General features: G+C 42.2%; 1 protein-coding gene across 4 annotated transcripts in view; it reads right to left on the bottom strand.

Moving 5' to 3' along the window:
- Nucleotides 1–1,102: 1,102 nt before the first annotated feature.
- pax5 (paired box 5) overlaps nt 1,103–23,032 on the bottom strand; it is a 56,473-nt gene continuing 34,543 nt past the window's right edge. For all 4 annotated transcript variants that reach the window (XM_085409957.1, XM_085409959.1, XM_085409958.1 and 1 more), the window contains exons 7-11: nt 19,973–20,105; nt 11,339–11,440; nt 8,941–9,027; nt 8,024–8,110; nt 1,103–6,034 (exon numbers count right to left, since the gene is read on the bottom strand). In XM_085409957.1, coding sequence (XP_085266083.1) covers nt 5,952–6,034; nt 8,024–8,110; nt 8,941–9,027; nt 11,339–11,440; nt 19,973–20,105 — 492 coding nt within the window. In that variant the 3' untranslated portion in view covers nt 1,103–5,951. The remainder of the gene's footprint in view (nt 6,035–8,023; nt 8,111–8,940; nt 9,028–11,338; nt 11,441–19,972; nt 20,106–23,032) is intronic.

Raw genomic sequence — 23,032 nt, 5'->3', positions numbered from 1 at the left:
AGGGCTGAGGAGGGATGGGGGGGGGGGGGTGAAAAGGGATGGGATGAGCTTCTGATGGCACAGCAGGTTTGGCCTCCCCTGGGGAACATGGGGGCATAAGAGGAGGGGCTACCACCACTTTGCAAAGGACAAAAGGAGGGAGCAAGAGTATGTCTGTACTTATATTTATGTGTGTGTGTATGTAGCCTGCCTCTGCCTGCCACGCTTTCTATAGTACCACCCACGGTGACTAGTCCCCCCCCCTTCATCACTGCAGTCAATGTCATAGCTGCCAATCCAAACAGCTGCCGGCCAGTGAGAATCCAGTCTCTCCCAATGTGAACCAGTCAGGTCAAAGCAATGGCAAAGCAAGCTGTGTCCCTATGAGATGCATAGTTAACCAACAGTCCTGTTAATATGTCACTGGACTCTGGTCTACACTGAATGACAACCACTGAGTTTGACTTGTTTGATTTAGCAAGTTGATGCAAGCGGACAACTGGATTTACCTCCTGAAGGAGAATGACTTCAATCAATTATTTCTTATTGTATGCGTGTGTGTGAACATGTTTAGACATCTTTGTGAGGACAGAAAATTGGCATGCTACTATACTTGTGGGGACCAGCAGTGCACTTATGGTGACAAAATGCCTGTCCCTAGGAGTTTTTGAGGCTCAAAATATGGTTTTAGTGTCAGGGTTACAATTAGGTTATGGTTAGGCTTAGGCTGAGGGTTAGGCATTCATTTTTGATGGTTAGGGTAAGCAGCTAGATTATGTCAATGAGATGTCCTCACTAAGATATGAAATTGTGTGTTTCTTTTAAATACTGGGGTTGGAAAAAAGAAATTCATTTTATTAATGAATAAACTTGATATATTTCTGTCATGTTCTTGGCTTTTACTTTTACTTTTATATATATATATATCGGAGCACTAGGTGCGGTGACTCCCAAGCTAGGCGAGTGGCTCCAGCAGATCCCAGGAACAACATCGGAGATCTCTGTCCAGAAGAGCGCAGTCCTGGGAACAGCTAAGATACTGCGCAGGACCCTCAAGCTCCCAGGCCTCTGGTAGAGGACCCGAGCTTGAAGGATAAACCGCCCGCAGGGGCGTGCTGGGTGTTATATATATATATATATATATATATATATATATATATATATATATATAAACATAGTTTAACCGTGATCTATGTTGTGGATATCTCCCAGAAATTGAACTTTTCAGTCACCCATTTCAGAAATATGCAAATATTATGCACTTGGTTGATGTTCGGATATCTTTTAATGACCCTAAAGTTGGAAAAAATATCTCACTGTCCCGCTGCAACCAAAAAAACCTCCTTGAGATTGGTTTGGTTGATGGCAGTTTAACGGTTGCCGTTGTTTTGATGGAAGATGCTGTCTTACTGCAAACACTCATCAAGCAGTAGTGAAACTTGTAAAAGTGTGATCCAAAACGAAATGGAGACCATTTGCCTTCACCTTTTGATAGCAAGCATCCTCCTGCAACCACTTGCAAACTGGTCAGGGAACACAATTTTTTCGTAGTTACCAGTGGTTACCAGTGTCACCAGTCTCCAGACCTATGTGACTGAGGCTTCAGCAGCTGATTTCTCAGCAACCTTTTGCAACCACTCACAACTCATTGGGGTGATACTCATTTTCCCCTAACGATGGGTGGTTGCCAGGATGTCACTAACTTGTCTAGGCCTGGGTGACTGGCTCTGTAAGCAGGTTTTTAGCCCATTAGCAGGTTCTGCATATACTTGTAGAACTGGAGTTGTGTCCTGTGACTTTGCTGACCCATTTCTTTATGGTCAATGTTCCCACACAGACACTACCACCCACTAACAACGTGATCATCTTAGGAGCTTTATCAAAAATGAAAAATGTTGTGCTATGTCAAAATTTGGGATTATTATCTAAAGATAACTAAGAATTTTGAAATAATATCATAGAATTTAGAGCTACAGATGGGGGAAAATATAAATAAAATAAATTCAGTGGTGGAAACAATCTTCCATGACATGACCTACTGTACTGCCACACAAAAGACAACTCAACAAAAAAAGACATCTGTCTTGGTGTCACCAGAAGTTTAGTCTCAGCTGAGTCGCTTGGATAGAAATCGTATGGCTCTGGCACTGTCACTACAGCTGATGAGTGAGGAATCAATCACTGACTTTAATACAACCAGGACTATTTTCTGCTTTTCGTTGCTGTAGCTGCTTAACAACATCTTTTTTTCCTCCGGGTTTTATGACTGAAAAATCCACATTCGGGGAGATTTATTGACTAATGTGGGTGCTGTTAGATCAGCTGTCAGAGCCGCGATGACACTGTTGTTGCATTGTAAGAATCACTGTGAGTTATTGGTACTTTAATCACCTTTATTTATTTGTAAAAGGCTTTGTAAAATCTTCAAACCCTGTGTTTGCCCGGGTAAATAATAAGACTTCTGTTAAATGCGTTGCAGGGAGGAAACTGAATCTAGTTTTAGTGACTCATAGTAGGTCAGGGGGATGTTGACATATAAAACTAAAGGCACTGTCCTTGTTTTCAGCTGGTGTGGTTCAGGTTCAATAATGCCTCAGAAGGATCAAGAGAAAAAGACAGAAATAAGGAAAGGCTCCCGCTGAGGCGCACGCTTGTAACACAGCAGGTGAGCCGTCATAAGAATCTTTCTTTAGAGTTGTGTATTCACAACTTTTAAGGTCTACAAACGTGAAAGGATCCACTCTATTACTATTTCAAAAAATCCCAGAAACAACAAATATTGAGAAACTAACAGCTTTGTTCAGGGTTTATAGTTATTGTATGTTTATAGAGCTATATATTATGCCTCACACTGCAGATTTGGTGCCTTCAATCTGTTTGCTAGTAGACACTACACAGTAGCAATGAAGCGCTACACTCAGCCACATATACCCAAAACAAAAAAGGAATCCAAACACTCGCAGATGATGGCCAAAAACAACACCGCACACCTTAAGTCTTTTTATAATAGAAGAAAGCTTCGACACTAAAATCTTCAGTGTGAATAACTGAAATCGCTATTGACATTGTGACTTCTCTTTCGCTGATTACTGTACAAGTCTGGTGAGGACAGAATTGAAACTGAAAAAGGTACAGGCTAAGGAAGATATTGCCCTCTCACAAGACCAATATATCGGCCCCTCAGACATTTGGGAAGGGAAAACACACTGATTTCAGATCTGTGCTGAGGGGCAAATCTGTCCTTGTCTGTCTGTCTGTACGAGATGGGTAAGGCCTCAACCCTGGTGTCATGCATTGTCACAGCGCAGAACTGATGTGGCAGACAAACAAACGAAAAAAAATAATAATCAGGTTTACTTTTTTTTCACAAAAGCAGTACTTTTATAGAAACAATTTCAGGATTTTAAACAAGCACATGTTTTGACACATACTCAAAACGGGGAAAAGCAGAAGAAGTACTTAATGGTTCTGAAAGGAAGCTGAAAAAGTAGAATGTCACCTTAAGAAGATGATTGAGTCTCTTTGTGCTTTTGTAAGAAGTCAGCCGATCCACTAGGGGGGCCCATCTTTGGGGAGTTTAAAGACAGAGATAGAAAGAGAGGGTGCCACTGCTTCCTGTTGGTCTTTGGCTGATGCTCGACTGGATCAGCAACAGGAGGGATACTCCTCACATTGGGTCTGATCCAGTCTAGCACCAGCCTTCGTTTGGACACTTAGGAAGCAAAATAAAAACACAAAAAACTTATTAAGTGGCACCTTTGTCAACTGATACCAGGCAACAAACTATAAACAGGAAAATCGCAATCTGATCACACTTATAAACAAAGACTTCTTATATTGAAAGTTTTTTCAGAATTCATATTTCACTGCGTCATCGCCGTCGTCATCGTCACTATTCTAGCACAACAGCGTGACACTATTATAAATCATTACAGGCATTCACTCTCATCACGGAGTGCAGCACAGAAAAGCTTCTTAATATATTACTCTGTGTCTCCTCCATTATAAATAGCTCTTGATCAGGACTAAATCTTGTCTGGGGAGGTAGGATACCACCGTCCTGTACTGTAACACAACCTGATGGAACCGATTTTGGTCCGATGTGAAGATGAGTACTGTTTGTTTTACAGTAGTGGGCTCAGATTTTAGGCTGTGCTTTCCTGAAAAGTCTCTCTATGTCTTGGTCAGTGGCTTTCAAACCAACTCAAATGCAAGTGTGAATGTAAGGCATGGATGTATTAAAAGAGCTGGGGCCTCATTTATACATTTTTATTATGTTCAAAGATTGGTTAATTACTTGTGTTTAATTATGTGACGACCATTGTTTATAGATCTCAAACCAACCTAAATTGACGGCACCTGTAATTTCAGCAGAATTGTGGGTTTAAACAGAAATAACCGAGGACCAAAACAGAAAAGAAAACTTTTTTGAGGACAAGCTCTCTTAAGTAGATTAAGAGAAAATAAAAGAGAATCCAAATTTGCCAGTGAATCTGATTCTGATTAGCAGGAAAATCATGGACAGTTCAGACTTGCAAATTAAGATTTTACGAATGTAACTTCATGTTATAAATGAGGCTTTTGGATGCAGCGATGTCATTCAGCACGTCCTTCCAATTTTTCTAGTGGTCAAATTCAGTATTGCAGGCAAAAATACCCACACCTCAAAAAACGTTTTTCCCCCCCATTTCTTGAAAAATACAAAAGAGTCATCTGTAGAACTACTAATGTTTCTACCTCTGATAGGTTGGCCCGTAATCGTTCTGTTATGAATTTATCTGTAGGCGTTGACATCCAGTATCCAGCTCCTCTTAATACATCCACTATGTGAGGACACAGTTTTCTTACCAGAAAATTGGATCATGCTTGACTTCAACTACTAAAACCCCACCCCTGAACAGCAAACATCCAGTCATGGTTTATTAACTATCTTTAGGCGTGCCAAGTTTTGGATTTTTCTACACGCTGAACCCGTGTGCATGGTGCAGCAGTAGAAATCACACACAGCATTTAAGGAGTCTTATCTTCTAAACTTTTTCCAATCCTAAAAGTAAAGAATGAAGAAATGAGGTGAGATGCAAAAATGCTCACTAGCTTACATACTGCATAGTGCACTGGTAACACAAAAGGATTGGATAGTTGACAGTTGTGTGATAGTTGTGTTTGTCGTAAGCAATCCGCCGCTTTAAAAATGACTAGAAATTCAGAGCATGTATACTCTGCAGAACTGGAAAGCTTGACCACTATAACAGTAACAAACGGGACAGGGCGAACATGCGTGACCCTGAACGCTCCCTTTGAAATAATGTTATCTCATTTGATGAACATTTCTGAGGGTTCCAGAGGAAAATGTGTTGAATCTGTGGCAGAACGAATAGAATGGTAACGATATGGGTGATTTTGGTCAGTCAAAGTTAGGATGATTGGATTGTCTTTACTTCACTGTAGCATGGCATAGAAAATTGATTGATTAATGTGCGGTCATAAAAATAGCCTACTGTTTGAAAAAGTTGATTTTTCTCTGATCAGCTTAAATAATTTCATCAAAAATATTCCCAACTGGAAAACCCAGAAGGTCACAATACAGATAGTTTTAATGCTACACACAGTCCGCTGACTTTTGGTTTATGACTGGTTAAAAACTAGATAGGAATACAAAGGCTTGATAGTGTGGGAGGGTCCAAATTTCCAAAATCTACTTGTTTACATAATCGGTTATTGACCTTGACATACCTGTGTCCTCACAGTATTGTATACCCAAACAGTATTGTGCTGCAGCTCAGGAGTGTATTCGTTGGTTTAAGTGTCACTCAAAGAAAATGCAAACTTCACCGATGTCAAAGATTTGAATTCTTCTCCTCTTTGAAGTCCAAGCGTAGGCGAGTTTGTACTGAGCGGTTCCGATGCTATCCATCCCTCCCTCATCTCCTTCTCCTCCTCACCCTGCGACTTCCTGTGTCTACACGAGGGTGTCAGTGGCGGTCGTAGGTGGAGGCTGTAGCGGTGGCAGCAGGGCCTGCCCCTCGTGATGTTGCACTGTAATAATATGGCGATCCTGGAGGGGGAAAAAAGCAAACACACAACTTTTTTAAGTCACTTAACTGAAAAAAATATGAAAACGTGATGTGAATCCAGGTTCTTTAACCTTGGGCTTTTTTCTTGTCTACATAATTAGATTATTAAAACCTGTAATTTCTGCCATGTAAGAGCTGAAAGCAGAGAAAATACATTATTTTAAAATGGTGTGTGCTGAGCAATTTACAGGCAGAAACAGAACAGCGATGGGATTTATCTAAGAGCTGTGTTTGATGGAGTCCAATAAAAGGTTTTTTTTTATCTCTACTATTAAGGCCTAACTAACCATCAAGCATGATCGCTTCATGGTTAGTTATCAAGTGTTTGTATTTCCCATTCAAGCTACAGTTGACCACAGTAATCTGCTAGTGACCTGCTAGTGGTGCCACGCCCTCTTTGCAACCGATTTATCCTAGCAACTGTCAGAAATTACTCGCTAACTGCTTAGAGGTTACCAGGCGGTCACTTATTCCACTGTGATAACAGGCTAAATGTATAATAAAAGAAGTTTATTAAATGTGTAATGAAAGACGTTTTGTGATATTTAAGGATTTTTAGTATTTAAAGTTTTTGAATCATTTCACACAAAAAACGAATATTGAAGAAACTGCTTTCATTTGATCCCTTCAGTATATCTGACAAATCCTGATTAGCAGCTGTAAACCAGGTAAAACTGAAAGTGAACTAAGCAAGAACGTAGGCAATTATTCCTCTGTGGGCAGGAAAAGTACTTTCTCTTTCAAATAAGTTTGACTAATCTGGAGATTTGTTAATACGATTGTCTTGTTCTTTTGCTCATTTCGCTTCCCCGTGGACTTCTGTCGCAATGTCATCACACTGACAGATCGCAGCAATTAACTTGGTCAGAATAATTTTTTTTTATTACAGCTAGAACTGATGTTTAAAATGACAAAAAACAGCAAGACGGCTGTAATAAATCTGAATTCTCCCTGAACAATTTACAGCCTACTTAAATATGGTGTAAATGTGAAACGAGCAGCTTCAATTTTCTGTTCAGATTATATTTTACTTTGAATGTGAGCAGTGAAAGGCAGGGATGAGATGACATGAGCTGATGGAGCTAATGACAGAAAAAATAGTCTCTCTTTCATGTACAACCAATAAAATTAACTCCCTGACTCTTTCAGTCTTTCTCTCTCTCTCTCTCTCTCTCTCTCTCTCTCTCTCTCTCTCTCTCTCACACACACACACACACACACACACACACACACACACACACACACACACACACACACACACGCACACGCACACACAATCGTAGTGACAGTCTAAGCTGACACACTGAGTACAGCTCTACTACTGCTGATCCCCTGAGTCTATTCTCTCCCCAAGGGAGAGGTCAATTCAATACTGTAACCCCAAAGACACGCAGAAACCCACACTTACACACCTCAATACACACAGAAAAAAGCAGTCACCTGCACACACACATCCACACCTGTCTCCGTTCCTTCCATCAATCAGCCTAGCTGTGTGTTGACAGGTTATGTCTGTCCACAGTCCAGGTAATCTCAGGAGCCTCTTTGGGGAAGTGAGGCATTAAGCCGACCTGACAAACTATTTAGTCTCACTCAAGGTTTCAGACGCCCTCTTCTCCCCTTTTGCCTCTTCTTGAAAAACTCCCCTTTCTTTCATGTCTCACCATTTTCCTCATCCGTTCCTTATCCTTTCTTTTGTATCCAAGGCTCTCCCTTCCCCTGCCTTCAATCTTAAGCCTTTCAGTGTCTCCTAATGTGCATCTTGTCCTCATATTATGTGTCCACTCATCCGTTATCATAAACTTCCGTTACAGTCTCTCTGCATTTTTTCCCTTTTTGCATGCTCTACTGTCAGCTTTCCTCATCGTGGCATCCCCCCGTGCATATACAGCACCTGCGTGCTCACAAACACAATGCACTTATTTCTGTTGTACTCTCTTCATCTGCTTCTTTTGTCTTTCTCCACCTACCTTGCATCTGTCCTGCCTGGCTGGTGAAGAGACTGGAGGAGCAGCCGATTTCCGTCCCCAGGAGAGACCCATAATCCTGCTGAAACACTGGGGACAGAGGGATGGAGGGAAGGAGGCAAAAGGAGAGGTGAGGAGAGGAAAGGGTGGGGGTATGCTAAAGGTCATCACAGCGTGACCTCTCTCACCTATTGACCTTTTAAACCATCACCTTCTGACCGTTTCACCTTTAATCATGACCCTGAAATGGCTGCTTAGACAATGACTTTGACACCGACTGTTTTAGCTCAGGGTTAATGCCTCCTCTTAAACACTAATGCGGAGATGTAAAGACAGCGTTGGGATGTCTTTCAGAAACACACATCAATGGTTTTGGAAGTTAAAGGAAATGGATGCTGCCAAGATATCTAAAAACATTTGGGGGGGGGGGGGGGGGGGTAGGTAATGCTTGCTGCTTATTAGAGTCCCTCAGATCAACACTGGTGACTCTTTGGGACTAAATAAGCTGTAACTGTTTGTTGCTTGGGCAAGCAAACAGCTAAGATTCTAATATATTATATTACTAACATCATTTCTTTAGATTAATTTTTAATCTAAAGGTGACTGAAACTTAAAACAATAGGTGGTCAGAGTCACTTTCCTCCATGACACCTATATATATTTAAAAAAAACAAACAGTTAATTCAGTTCATTCCTCTCTTGCTATATCTGTTCTTCAGATCCATTCATGCCAAAATTGCCTGTCATTAAAAACAAAAAACCCTCTGCAGACTGTCTGCTACATTACTACAAAGAATGAAATGTAATGCCATGAAAAAGATAAATAGAACAGTATTAGAGAGGGTGGAAGTGGGATGTAAGGTGGAATGTGATGAAACTCCACAGAATACGCTACAATAAACAATATGGGATACACCAACCTAATAGGCTGGGGTTAGGAAATCTCCATGATTCATTGTACGTTGAATACTGCGGATGGGAATATGGACTTCCGGAAAAATCTCCCCCTGTAGGAGAACAGAAAACAGAGACACAAGACATGGTTAAAAACATTAAAGGACAGGGAGGAAAATCCCATCTTGGTTTGGTTTAGGTGAGGACTAGCACAGTTTTAGATAATATTCAGGATATTATTCTTATCTCGTTTGGCAGGAACACATGCTTGTGGAAATACTTTGCTCTCTGAAGCTTTAACCGGCTTCTTGTGTTCAACAGAATATTTTACAGACTAGGTGATAGGGACAGAACAGGAGAGCTCGGTGCGAATGTAGTGGTCCTGCCATACAGTGGATGATAGTGTAGCTTTTCTCCCTCATTTAATACTTACTGTCTGGGGTCTACTCTTCCTTTTGCCTTCCCCTCCTGCTTTTCCCATCACCCCTTCCTCTTTATTTTTCTCTCTCGTCCTCTGGCCCGCCTGACTGCAGCCCGCCCGTCACCCTTCACATCAAAACAACATTCTCCTCCATTTCTTCTCCTCTTTTTTTCCTCCACATATCTCTGTTGACTTGCTCTCTTTTTTCACTCTTTTGCTCTTTCTTTTCTCCTGAACCTTCACTCCTCCCAGGGGATCCCTCTCCCATAGCTGACAGTCACAGACCCTGATGCCCCCTCCCTCCAACCACCACCCGTTCCTCCTCTCTCCTTCTCGTTCTGTCGGTTCTGCCTCACTGCTCTCCAACACCCCCTCTGAGTGTCAGCCCCCCTGCTGCAGAGAGAAAGACAGAGAGACAGAGAGGGAGAAGGCGAACAGCAGAAGAGAGTTGCTTGCTTAATGAAGGTATGATATTAGACAGAGCGAACAAAAAGGAGGATAATTTGCCTGAGAAGTGCTGAGATAAAACGTGCCGGAGCTGGAGAAGCAAAGTTTGTAGATTATCTCCTCGACTCATTCCAGTCAGCTCATGGATTCGTGCAGCTTTAAAAATGCACTGAGAAAAATTCAAATGCCTGCACTGTTTGTGTGTGTGTGTGTGTGTATATATATATATATATATACACAAAACAAGTTTTCTTTGTGCTAGTGTGTGCATTTATGTGTGCGTTTAGCTGCGTCTGTCAGGTGGGGTCGGGATGTTGTCTCCATGGCATCCGTGGGTGCGAACATCCTCTCCCTTGTCATCACCGTAGTGACGGCAATGTGTCAGGTTGTTTAGGAGACGAGGAGCGGAGGGGAGAGAGGAGGGGAAAGAAGGCTCAGGGGTCTCCCTGGTGTAGCTCAGTGTCAAGGTCGCGCGCACACACAAACACACATACACACAAACAAACACAGCACACGCATAAACATCCAGCAAACCAAAAACACGCACACACACAAATATGCTGTCAAACCTGAGGACAGGACGGGGTGAGCGCAGGGGGACAGGGTGACAGGGTTACCCATCTTTAGACGTGTTGTTCCTACATGTCCACTGAGAGTGTGTGTTTCTGCGTGTCAGTCTATATGTGTGTGTGTTTGTCACAGACTGAATGATTGGGAATACAACTTGTAAACAGCATTGTTTTTTGACTTTGCTTCCCTCCCGTTTGTGTCTCTCCCTTTATTTTTCTGCAGTGTATTTCACACTGACCACGACCACCACTGCAAGTCTGAGAGAGAGCGAGCGAGAGAACAAGAATAGCGGCTTAGGATTGAAACACAAAAGCATCGTAGAAGGCGGAGTGGAAGGGAATGAATGAATTAGTCGTGGGTCACTGGTGATTCTCATTAAAAACAAATTACTAATGTTGAGGAGGGACAGCTGTGCTACTGTGGCTGGTTTCTAATGATACACACACACGCACAGACACACACGCTAAAGAGAAGCGCAAACACACAAATATATGCACACAAACAGACACACGCACCACCCCCTGGGAGCACTGTCACCCACAGTGTGGACAGACAAGAAAGAGGAAGTGGTGAAGCTAAGTATAGCATCTGAAAACACACACGCTCTGACAAACATCCAGCAGGAACTTAGAGGATATGTACGTAGAGATGGGTTGACATCATGTGTGGCGAGAGATGACACAGCTATGTACATTAAAAGTAAAACAGCTTTAGCAAGTGTGCATTTGCCATTACTCATTTTGTGGTGACAAGTCTCCACTGTGGGAAGAAAAAGTAAGTAAGTTGTAAATATATTCATTTCAGTATGACCTGCTTTTAGGGTTAGGTTTGAGGCAGTGTTGCATACTTGCATGCTTAGAGAAGGTAAGTCTCCACACATCAGTGTAAGGTGATGGAAACATGACTGTGTGTGTGTGTGTGTGTGTGTGTGTGTGTGTGTGTGTGTGTGTGTGTGTGTGTGTGTGTGTGTGTGTGTGTGTACTCACCAGGTACCATTCCAGTGAGGGAGGGGGTGGAGTAGCTGCCCTGTCCAGTAGGAGGGACATGAGGAGGGTAGCCTGGCAGAGTGGTGCTGGCTAGATCTCGACCTGTAATCAAACACACACACACATTTGTTGTCATCAGTGTCTTCCTACTATAAGTGCTATTACACTGCCCTGTGTCAAAAAATAACCTTTCTACTGTTTTCCAGAAAATAATTAATATTACATAATTCACTGATGCTGAGTTGAAAATGGCAATAAAATTATCATCACATTTAATTTTCTCACAAAATGTGAATCCATTTTTCGCATAGGGCCCTTTTTTACTCATTAAAATTCAGCTTCTTTAACACAATTCACATATTTTTATAGGTTTCTTTTAACTGGACAGAATAAACAATTGACATGGATGCAAAGTTACTGCTTTTGTGCAGTAGGACAAAAGGCTGGCTCTGGAGCAACCTGGATCGTGCTCACAACCCACTGCACCCAAAAGATCTTCAGCATCACCAGAATAAACGAAGTCATCATCCATTAGAAAGAATGGAATAAGATCCTTCTCACAATGCCTATAAGAGGAAAGTCCGGTTCCTGGAGCCAGGAAGCTTTTCTCACTGAGTCTAGACTCAAGCATCTCATCTGCTTCCTTTGTCAGATCCGAATCTGGTACTAAGTCATTTAACTCTGACTAAGTGAATAACCGGGGGACAACTGAGACACTATAAGAGATCTTCAAAGTCTTCATCACTACATTGTTGCAGGCAAAACATCATCAGACTCCTTTCTCTCATCAACTAAGCCAGTGCTGATACCAAAGTAAGCAAAACATACCCTTTTCTTTCCTTCTTTCTTTCTTTCTTTCTTTCTTTCTTTCTTTCTTTCTTTCTTTCTTTCTTTTCTTTTTTACAAAAAAACTGTTATTTTTTTGCTGCAGTTTGGATGTAGTGAAGCTTCCACGGATGCAGCAAAAAACATCTGGATCATGATTGGCACTTATATATATATATATATATATATATATATATATATATATATATATATATATATATATATACATATATATATATATATATATATATTAGGGGTGCAACGATATTCGTATCGATATTGAACCGTTCGATACAGTGCTTTCGGTTCGGTACGCATATGTATCGAACAATACAACACAACAATACAATACAACATTTGTAATTTATTTTATCAACTTTCCTTCTGACGATGCTGTCTGTGTTGAGCGCTCAGTGAATCTGCGTTCGACTACTCCGCCTAGGGTCAACAGTGCAGCCTAGGCGGAGTAGTCGAACGCAGATTCACTGAGTGCTCAACACAGACAGCATCGTCAGAAGGAAGAGCGCAGGGCAAGCTAGCGAGACAGAAGTTAAGCTCTCCTTACAACATGGACCTCCCCCACCCTCATTCAGATCTGGCGTTTGGAATTATTTTGGTTTTCATGTGACGTATGACCCTGAAGGTAAGCGAGTCATGGACTAAAGTAAAACAGTATGTTGGATGTGCCATGCAATGCTCAATTACATGGGTGGGAGCTAGTGTGTTAGCGCAGTTAGCTCGTTAACGTGTTGGCCGTCTAGCCCCATGCACGGGTGATCGGCGGTAGCTCGTTAACGGAGATTTGCCGTGTTGTGGCGTTAAGGTCATTTCAACGAGATTAACCTGAAAGCACTAGTGGGAACACAACGAATATGACTGCACATTTACGCTGACATCATCCTAGTGCAAAGACAAGTGGAAGCAGAAAAAAAACAAGCAAGCATGCTACTAACTTTAGCCAAGTCATTTAGACAGCTGTTTAATATGCTGCTGAGAATATAGCCCAGAAGAAGCGTATAGTATAGCTTTTATTTTGGAAAGAGACATTTCTCTGTAATAAACTCTCTTTTCCAAAGATGAGTGATTCCTCAATCAGATACAGGGCTTGCAATATCGCTAGCCCGACGTCCCGGGGCTAGCGATTTTTTCAGTCAGGGTACCAAAATCTATCTCTGCCCTGCCCGTCGGCCTATCGTAGGAAGAAAAAATATATGTCAATGCTTTTGCATTCTTTCGGAAATGTAGCTGCGTAATTATGTCATTGGCATCGGTGAGCCACTGTCAATATGTGACATATTGAAATCGCGTTTGAATTTGCGCTTGTTTTTTTGCTTTCACTTTGCAATCGCGCGAACTGTGTATAGAGAGCGACAGCACTGATCTGTGAGTGATGATAATTTGCGCACCAATTCCTCTGACATCGTCTTATTAATCGTTAGCTTACTATGCAAACATGACAAGTGAAATCTCCCGCAGCTTAAACATGTGAGAGGTCGATCGCGCAGAGAATCGCTGAGCTTATGTGAGTGCGTGTGTAAAAGCAGCAGGATATATATTTTAGTTCTGCTGAGCCAAATAAGACAGGTCAGGGTGAAGAAGTGACAGCCAAAGAAAAGCTTACCACAAAACGGAGAAGTTATGACAAATCAGACTATAAGGCAAAAAGAAAGTGCAGCTTTATGGTTTCATGGACAAAATAATTTCTGTGGCTGCAATATGACGAGCTAAATAACCAGGGCTGCACATAAGTGGTCCGCAGGTGCGCATTCGCTGTCAAAATAAAAAACACGCACAAGGGTTAGGGTTAAATTCAAAAACTGTACTTTTGAGTTAAAATATATATTTATAATTTTAATAAATGACAAATTAAAAAGGCATGAACATTTTTTTTGTATCGAAAAAATATCGAACCGTGACACCAAAGTATCGAACCGAACCGAACCGTGAATTGTGTGTATCGTTGCACCCCTAATATATAACACCCAGCACGCCCCTGCGGGCGGTTTATCCTTCAAGCTCGGGTCCTCTACCAGAGGCCTGGGAGCTTGAGGGTCCTGCGCAGTATCTTAGCTGTTCCCAGGACTGCGCTCTTCTGGACAGAGATCTCCGATGTTATTCCCGGGATCTGCTGGAGCCACTCGCCTAGCTTGGGAGTCACCGCACCTAGTGCTCCGATTACCACGGGGACCACCCGTGGTAATCGGACCACTCATCACACACACACATATATATATATATATATATATATATATATATATATATATATATATATATATATATATATATATATATATATATAGGACAGTTACAAGTACTTGGGGATCCCGCAGGCGAATGGGAACCATGAAGAGGCCGCTAGAAAAGCTGCAACCACCAAGTACTTGCAGAGGGTCAGGCAAGTCCTGAGGAGTCAGCTGAATGGTAAGAACAAGATCCGGGCCATCAACACGTACGCCCTGCCCGTGATCAGGTACCCTGCTGGGGTAATAGGCTGGCCAAAGGAGGAGATAGAAGCCACTGACATAAAGACAAGAAAGCTCCTTACCATGCATGGAGGGTTTCACCCCAAGTCCAGCACCCTGAGGCTGTACGCTAAGCGGAAGGAAGGAGGCCGGGGACTGGTGAGTGTCAGCACCACAGTCCAGGATGAGACAAGGAACATCCAAGAATACATTGGGAAGATGGCCCCAACTGACCGAGTGCTCAGTGAATACCTCAGGCAGCAGAAACCCAAGAAAGAGGAGGGAGACGAGGAACCATCATGGAAGGACAGGCCCCTGCACGGTATGTACCACCGGCAGATAGAGGAGGTGGCTGATATCCAGAAATCCTACCAGTGGCTGGACAAAGCTGGACTGAAAGACAGCACAGAGGCACTAATCATGGCAGCACAAGAACAAGCTCTGAGTACAAGATCCATAGAGGCTGGGGTCTATCACACCAGGCAAGACCCCAGGTGCAGGCTGTGTAAAGATGCCCCAGAGACAATCCAGCACATAACAGCAGGGTGCAAGATGCTAGCAGGCAAGGCATACATGGAACGCCATAACCAAGTGGCCGGCATAGTGTACAGGAACATCTGTGCCGAGTATAACCTGGAAGTCCCGAGGTCAAAATGGGAGATGCCCCCAAGGGTGGTGGAGAATGACCGAGCTAAGATCCTGTGGGACTTCCAGATACAGACGGACAAAATGGTGGTGGCTAACCAACCGGACATAGTGGTGGTAGACAAACAGAAGAAGAGGGCCGTAGTGATCGATGTAGCGGTTCCGAATGACAGCAATATCAGGAAGAAGGAACACGAGAAGCTGGAGAAATACCAAGGGCTCAGAGAAGAGCTCGAGAGGATGTGGAGGGTGAAGGTAACGGTGGTCCCCGTGGTAATCGGAGCACTAGGTGCGGTGACTCCCAAGCTAGGCGAGTGGCTCCAGCAGATCCCGGGAACAACATCGGAGATCTCTGTCCAGAAGAGCGCAGTCCTGGGAACAGCTAAGATACTGCGCAGGACCCTCAAGCTCCCAGGCCTCTGGTAGAGGACCCGAGCTTGAAGGATAAACCGCCCGCAGGGGCGTGCTGGGTGTTTGGTTTATATATATATATATATATATACATATATATAAATTGAGATTTAAAGGAAAATTGATTAAAACCAAACTGCAAAATCTTTCTCACAGTGATGAGTGATTTCAATTAATATCACTTAATGAAAAGGGTAAGCAGTGTTTTTATTTTACTAAATCCTGCAGGAGCAGGGCATCCTTTTTTCCTTTTGTTTCCTCCAGTCTTGTTTTCCATCTCCTGGCATCTATTAATTTACCAACTTCCCCCGTCTCTCGTTACCTGAATCTCCCCTTCCTTGCTTTGTCTGTCACTTGGTGGATAGGATATATAACTGCATTAGACTACATGACAGTGTGTCGACCCAAATCATTTCTCTATGTTTGCGCGCAGTAGACACTGGAAGTGCGTGGAGAGGGTGCCCTCCATTCATCATCATCATATACACACACTCAACCACACACACATGCATCAACACCCTCCTCCTGCCCCCTGCACACACACATTTATCATCATCATAAACAGCTCGGATGCTAACACCATCAATCCCATTCACTTCCCTTCCACTTAACCACCACTAACTAAGTGAGGAGGAGGAGGAGGAGGAGGAGGAAAGGGGAACAAGGTGGGAGAGGAAAATACAGAATATAAAAAACAAGAAGAACAGAAATAGCAAAAAGCAAAAAAGAGCAAACAGGTACGAGAATAAGAGAGGAGGGATATGTGCTAGAAGGTCAACAGCCATAGTAGATAAATATTTGTTTTCATGAGACAGTGAGTGAAATGGTTTGGACATATGACCGGGAGGGTTAGTTGATATATTAGAAAAAGGATGTTGAAAAAGGAGCTGCCAGGCAGAAGGAAAAGAGGAAGATGAGGCAAGGTGGTTGACATGCAGAGGGTTGGTGTGGCACAGGTGGAAGCTAGGGACAGGGTGAGATGGGGACAGATGAATGGCTGTGGTGACACCTAAAGAAGAAATTGTTGAGTAAAAACAATATCACAGTATTAGTTTTCTCCATCTCCCGTATAAGTAACCATCCTGCACTCAAAAGTATTTTAAAGAAAGTATTAAAAGCTTAATTCAGTCATCCGGTATGGCAACCTGGATTTATAATGTCACAATCTACTATTTTATTTATATTTTATTTAGTATTTTATAAACTGCCTGTACATTATATTTGTTTGAAATTTATGGTTCATACATTGAATAAAGACTCAAGAACATAGACTGTACAGTAAAGATGGACACAGGAGATTGGCATGAAGTGTAGCCAATGCTGAAATGCTTTAAACTAGCAGTACCGATAATGACCAGCAGAGGGCAACTCCTCAGGTCTGATTGTGTAGAAGTGTGTAGAAGAAAAACATCCCATCGTTCAGTTTATTTATTACTTTTTTAAATGTTTTCCTCACAAGCTTCAATTTTTAATAGTATTTTTCGATACAGCATGATGAAATAAATTATGATCTATTCAGAGTACAATAACCAATAAGCAGGATGTGCTTTAGGGATTTGCTACTCTTGAATTAACAATTCAAAACAATGTAGACCTGCAGTGTGGTTTTTCAGTCAGATCTATGCCTTGCTTCTTTATGAGTTACACAAATACACATCTGGTCAGTTTTGTGTTGTTTTTTGTGTGTGTTTTTTTGTTTGTTTAGTAAGTTGTTGTTTATCCTATTTAATATCACACTGAATAACCCCTAACCCTAATCAAGCTAGCAACTATTGTGAGCATTAGCTTAATAAAGGATCATTTTAAAAGACCAATAAAGAATATGAAACTGCAGAACAGCAGTCCACACACAAACAGGCAAATTCTAATGGCTAAGCCAATGTTACGTAAGTGGACAAATCATTAATTGTAAAAGGTCCTGCTCTGGTCAAACAAAATTCAGCCAGTAAAAGCAGCACACTTGTTTTAGTTTGAGTATCTTAGAAAAAGCGGAGCAGGAGACTGGCAGATGCATTAGTCTAATGTCTGCAGTGATGCAGAGCCTATAACAGGATGTTGTGGAGAAGAGAGTCGAGCGAAAAGCAAAGCTGTGGGTAGTCAATGAAAACTTGAGGATGGATGGATGGATGGATGGATGGATGGATTTTATTGCAACCCATCAAATATTTGTTGAGCCATTTCACTCAACACTATTTAAAATATCTAGTTTCATAAATAAAAGGTCTGAGATCAAGGAAGTTGAATGGCTGGCAAACATTGTCATGTCTATGGATAATGTGGCCTCCAATTACATTTCAGCAAGTATACATAGATAAAAAATCCCAACTGTACATGTTCCCATGCTAGGGAAAGTGGACAAATGGAGCAATAAAAGAAAAACAGCATTTATGGTCCTTATCAGCAAAAAATGAACATCTTAAATCCTTTCATTTTTCTGTCCTCTTTACTTCCTATTTCCTTCTGCACCTCCCTCTCTACTTGTGTTTCTCTCTCACATATTGCTTCCCCACTCCAGCCTCTATCTGTCCCTCCCCGCCTCCTCTCTCCTGTCTCGTGTAGTAAAGTTTTTCTCTGTGTTTGACGCGACAGCGAGGCATTAGTGCAGACGGGCTACTCATCCGCTCAGGGTCAGTGCACAGGGCAAGGAGGAGAGGGAGGAGAGGCTGAGAGAGAGGAGAGATGGACTCTCTACAGCCCAACTCAGAGGGGGCAGACAGGGCCAGATCCTCTGAGGTGTGTATGCATGAGTGTGTATGTACACGAAAGTGCACACAGCGTATTTGTGCATATGTTTGCCAGTTGTATTGATGTATCTGTTCTCCACAGCTTTCCTGCAGAGGTCAACGAACAAGTACAAGTCTCCTCCACGCTCACTTGCAGCTACAGATGAACACACATCCTCTGCCTCTCTTACTCTCATACTGTCTGCCTATCTAACTCTCCCATTTCAGCCAGCCATCAAAGCAACACATGTCAAACCTGGAGGGATCAAGCGGGCACAGTGTGTGTCCCTTTGTGTGTTTTTGTGCTATAGTAGACTGGGTGAAGTTCAGGATAAAATAAAATGCCCTACAGATTTGGAAAGACCTTAGAATTGAGGGATGAGAGTGTGAGCGTTGCTCTACAGCATGTGTCCAGTGTATCACCACTTCAAGGATGCAATAACATTGCGTCAAACACACAGACGTCTGATCCCCTTAAGGGAGCTCTATTCTCAGGGAAAAAACAGGCAAGGAAATGTATGCATAATATTCAGAAGGTGTGTGTGTGTGTAACAGAATGTGTGTGTTTGCATGCATAAGCAGAAATGGAAATTTTGATCTTGCTCTCTTTTGCTCATGCTCTCCGTGTCTCGCTCTTTCTCTCTTCCAACACGAGCAGGTAATATTCCTCAGTGGTTTCAGGCGGCAAAAACGAGCCCATTCCCAGATATCCCAAATTCCCAGCTCTATGATTCCCCTCATTACAGATGGGAGCGTCAAAGCCTTGTCCAAGTGCTCCCTGGTCTACTCTTAATTAACCACTGCCTCTCCCAGTGCCCCTAAATGGAAAAGGAGGAATAGATGAGGCTCTCACTTTTCATCCATCCTTCCACCTTTCTTTTCCTCCTTCCCTCTGAGTTTCCTTCCTCCTTTGAGATCCAAAGCGTTAAGCTCTTTAAGCCCTGACAATTTTGGAGCTCCTGCCACTGCTGAGGTAGACTTAAAAAGCCTTTACTTTACTCTCTGGGTGTGTGTGTGTGTGTGTTGTTTAAATACGACTGTCAGAGCTCCAGCTAAAGCTTGACTCTAAAGTATAAAACACCAGAGTTTTGTCTTCTGACTAAAATATTTTATGGAATTTTTATGTGTGAATTATGGGATTGTGCAGCAATAGGTTAGCAGTTTTAATCCTAAAACTAAACAAACCCAAGCAATCTTTTAATTCTCTCTTTAAAAACAACAACAAACATTCACATTTTTTTCGTGTAACCAAATAGGAGGGTAGTAATTATAAAAGAATTCAAAATCTCACTCTTCATAGTACACATGCACTACTTTTTTAGTCTCTTTCATACATTAAATATCCACAACAGATCATTCCTCTAAAAGGCAAGAGCAACATGAAGAAAAGAAATGTGTACAGAAACTGATTGGAAACGGGTCATTACCAAGTGAAGCTGAGGTTGGAAAAAATAACTGAGTACAAAACTTCATGGAAAATTAACATTTATATGAAAACCCTTTATTTAGTCATTTCAAAATGTCTCTCAGAGGTGAAGTTAAGATTATTAGCTAGGTGTAACTTTTACCTGGAACTAGTGAGTAGGACTGTGGACCAGAGACGCTGGCTCCTAACTCTGCCCCTGTGCCCGGATTGGCCAAACTGTTCTTCATCTCATCCAGTCCTCCTGCTAATGAAGCCATGGCTGAATAATCTGACGTCTGGAAGAAAGGAGGAAGTAAACAAAGGGTAAACTTATTAACAAAAATCGAAAACAACAAGTACATGTTATGAGGCTAGCTTGTTGTTAGATCTAACGCGGATGCAGTGTTTGTTACATCCTGCTACATTTTCAGCATGCTGCACTTTCCTCAGAGCAGAGAGCAAAAGCGCTTTAGAATGAACACAAACTCACAGACACACACAGACTCACACGCACATACAGAAACACACCTACAGCTGAGAGTTTATTGATCTGTTTACAAAGACAGGGATTTACTGTACAACCAAGTCCAACAGTCTATAACCACAGGATCAGCTTGCTCTTTCTCTTCATCCCTCACACACACAGGATACATAGACACCCGTATATATATCCACACATACGCGCTGGCATTACATAGACCACGGCTAACACAAAGCCTCTTGTCTCCCCAGATACCAACAACAATAAGAACTGTGATCATCTCAGCACACCTACACACGTTCTCCCAGTGGTGTTAACCCAGCATACACACACGCTGCAAAAACTTAAAAAGCACTCAGAGAAGGCTGAAGTGACAAAACAATATGTCACTGTCTGAATGTGCAGTTTCTTTAGAAACAAAATAATATTGAAGTTTAAAAAAAGGAAGGCTGAAAAGAAATAAAGAAACATGTGATAATGTGATCCAAACAAAAAAACACTGCAAAAAAACAAAACAAAACCCACAAGCACATGAAAGGAAATTAGCTTAACTAGCAAGACACACAAAAGAAGAAACCCAGAAAATACAACAGTATGCTCGTACAGTACACAAATGTCAAATAACTCACTGTCCACAACATGGGTTATGATCTTTGGATCATACGGACACAACTTTGAAAGAGGTCTTTAATAACCCAGCCTGGCTGAAAGGCAGTGAGATGGGTGGATAATGGAAACTGTCCGCTAACCTGTGTTTGACCCCAGCACAGAGTCACGACCCATCCATCCTCATTTCTCTACTAGACAAGTGTGTGTGTAATTATGTGTGGTCCAGACATTACTCATCATGCAGGGACTTAAATCACTGTACACAGTGACTTACTGGGGACTTACCTCTTATTGGGACAAAATCCCCGTCATGCAAATGATTACATTTTAAGGTGAATATATGTCTTTTTTGTAGTGTTGGGCAGGTAGGTAAAGGTTAAAGTCATGTATTGACCTCTGAAGTCAGAGATACGCACATTGCCGTGTGTGCAATAATAATATTAATAATAATAATAATGATAATAATAATAATAATAACGAAGGCTGTGCAGAAATTGACACTTAAAAAAAAAAAAGGTTGGCTCTCAGCATCAGGGAGTTTAAGCTCATCTGTTCCTTAAAACGCAGAAAAGGAAGTAACATCATAAGTAAGTCAGTGCAGAAAAGAGGTGCACTAGAAATAAAAATGTTTGTGTGTGTGTGTGTGTACACTAATGACACCAATCAGAATTTCCTTTAGGTGATGAGGTGAGAGTTTTGCACTGACCCTTTTAATGCGTCTGCATCTGTGTGTGTGGAGGTGTAAGTGTAGGCATGTGTTTGTGCTCACTGACCTCTTAAACACCCCTGTGCTCGTCAACACACAACACAACCACTGGACTGTGACCTGCCAAATAAGAGCTTACGCAGTACACTACACACATCCTCCCTCACTCTCTCTCTCTCTCTCTCTTTGGACTTCAGACACACTTTTAAGCTCTCTTTTCTCTCGCACATCAAACACATCACACACATCACACCTGTAGTTTCTTCATCCAATCATATGAGCTATCACTGCTCAGCCGCCCTCCCCCCCTTTCTCTTGGCCGCTCTCTGTCTTATTATAATGGTGTCTAATGTGTCCATGTATCCGTGTGTAGATGGGGGCCAGGCAGCAGCAGCACCAGAGAAGAAGGGGTCTGCCGTGGTAATTGGCCATGATGAAGTTTGGCCAGTGGGGTGACAGGCCCGCTAAGGAAGATGGATCATTCTCATTCGCCCCCGTAAATGTTGTAAATTCCACCGCTCATACAGCGCCATCAGCCCTCATCAAAGAGGAGGGACGCAGCTGCCGGGCCATGGAGGGGTTGGGGTTTGGGGTTGGCGATGCTGATGGGGAGGGGTTGTTCGGGGCAAGATGGGAGGAAGCAAGTAAAGGTGGCAGGAGGGGGACCTGGCAGATATAAAGGGTCGCTATAAAGAAATAATAAGGAATAAGGAGGAGACAGGAAATGGGGCTGAGATGGAGGGAAATGTTAATCGATTGATAAATTAGTGGGATAGAGAAAAGAATGTAGAGCAGGGCACTCAGCAGCAGCAGCATCCCACCAATATATGGTAATACTGAGAACTTGGTCATTTTTAGTTTTTCTTCTGTGACCAATGAGTTAAAGGATTTGAAGTTAACTAACTCACAAACTTTACATTGCTTTGAATCCTAAGTCTTCACATTCTTGGATCTGTCACCCAAAGTGGACTCCCAGGATCAAATTTCACTTCATTACTCCACTAAAGTTACACATCATGGACGGCACTCACTGTTTTCAGCGTTTTGTTTTCATTTTATATAAATGCAGCATGTTTTTTAGGGTATAACATACACAATTTCTCATTGGTTGATTATTGCTGTCTGCTTCGATGCATTTTCTCCTTTCTTGTTTCGTTAACTCTGTCCTCTAAAGGGTTAGCAGATAGCAGTCCTTTATCATAACACTTTAACTCTTTAAAAGCAGCTGCACTAAGTTTTAATTTCACTCGTTCTATCACTGTGTCTCTTCCACGCAGCAGCTTGGTCTGCTGAGTCAGAAATGGGACAGATGTGCCCAACCCAGCCAGAGACACACGCATAAACACAAACAAGCACACAAATACACACACAGACCGGCCCTTCTGTACCATTTGCATAATAGTATTTCCTATTTTCACCACTTCCAA

The sequence above is a fragment of the Rhamphochromis longiceps genome, linkage group LG6 (genome assembly GCF_057381845.1).
Source record: "Rhamphochromis longiceps isolate RC_006_pf linkage group LG6, R_longiceps_female_GT1.1, whole genome shotgun sequence".
NCBI lineage: Eukaryota > Metazoa > Chordata > Actinopteri > Cichliformes > Cichlidae > Rhamphochromis > Rhamphochromis longiceps.
This window is presented reverse-complemented; position numbering and strand designations above follow the sequence as displayed.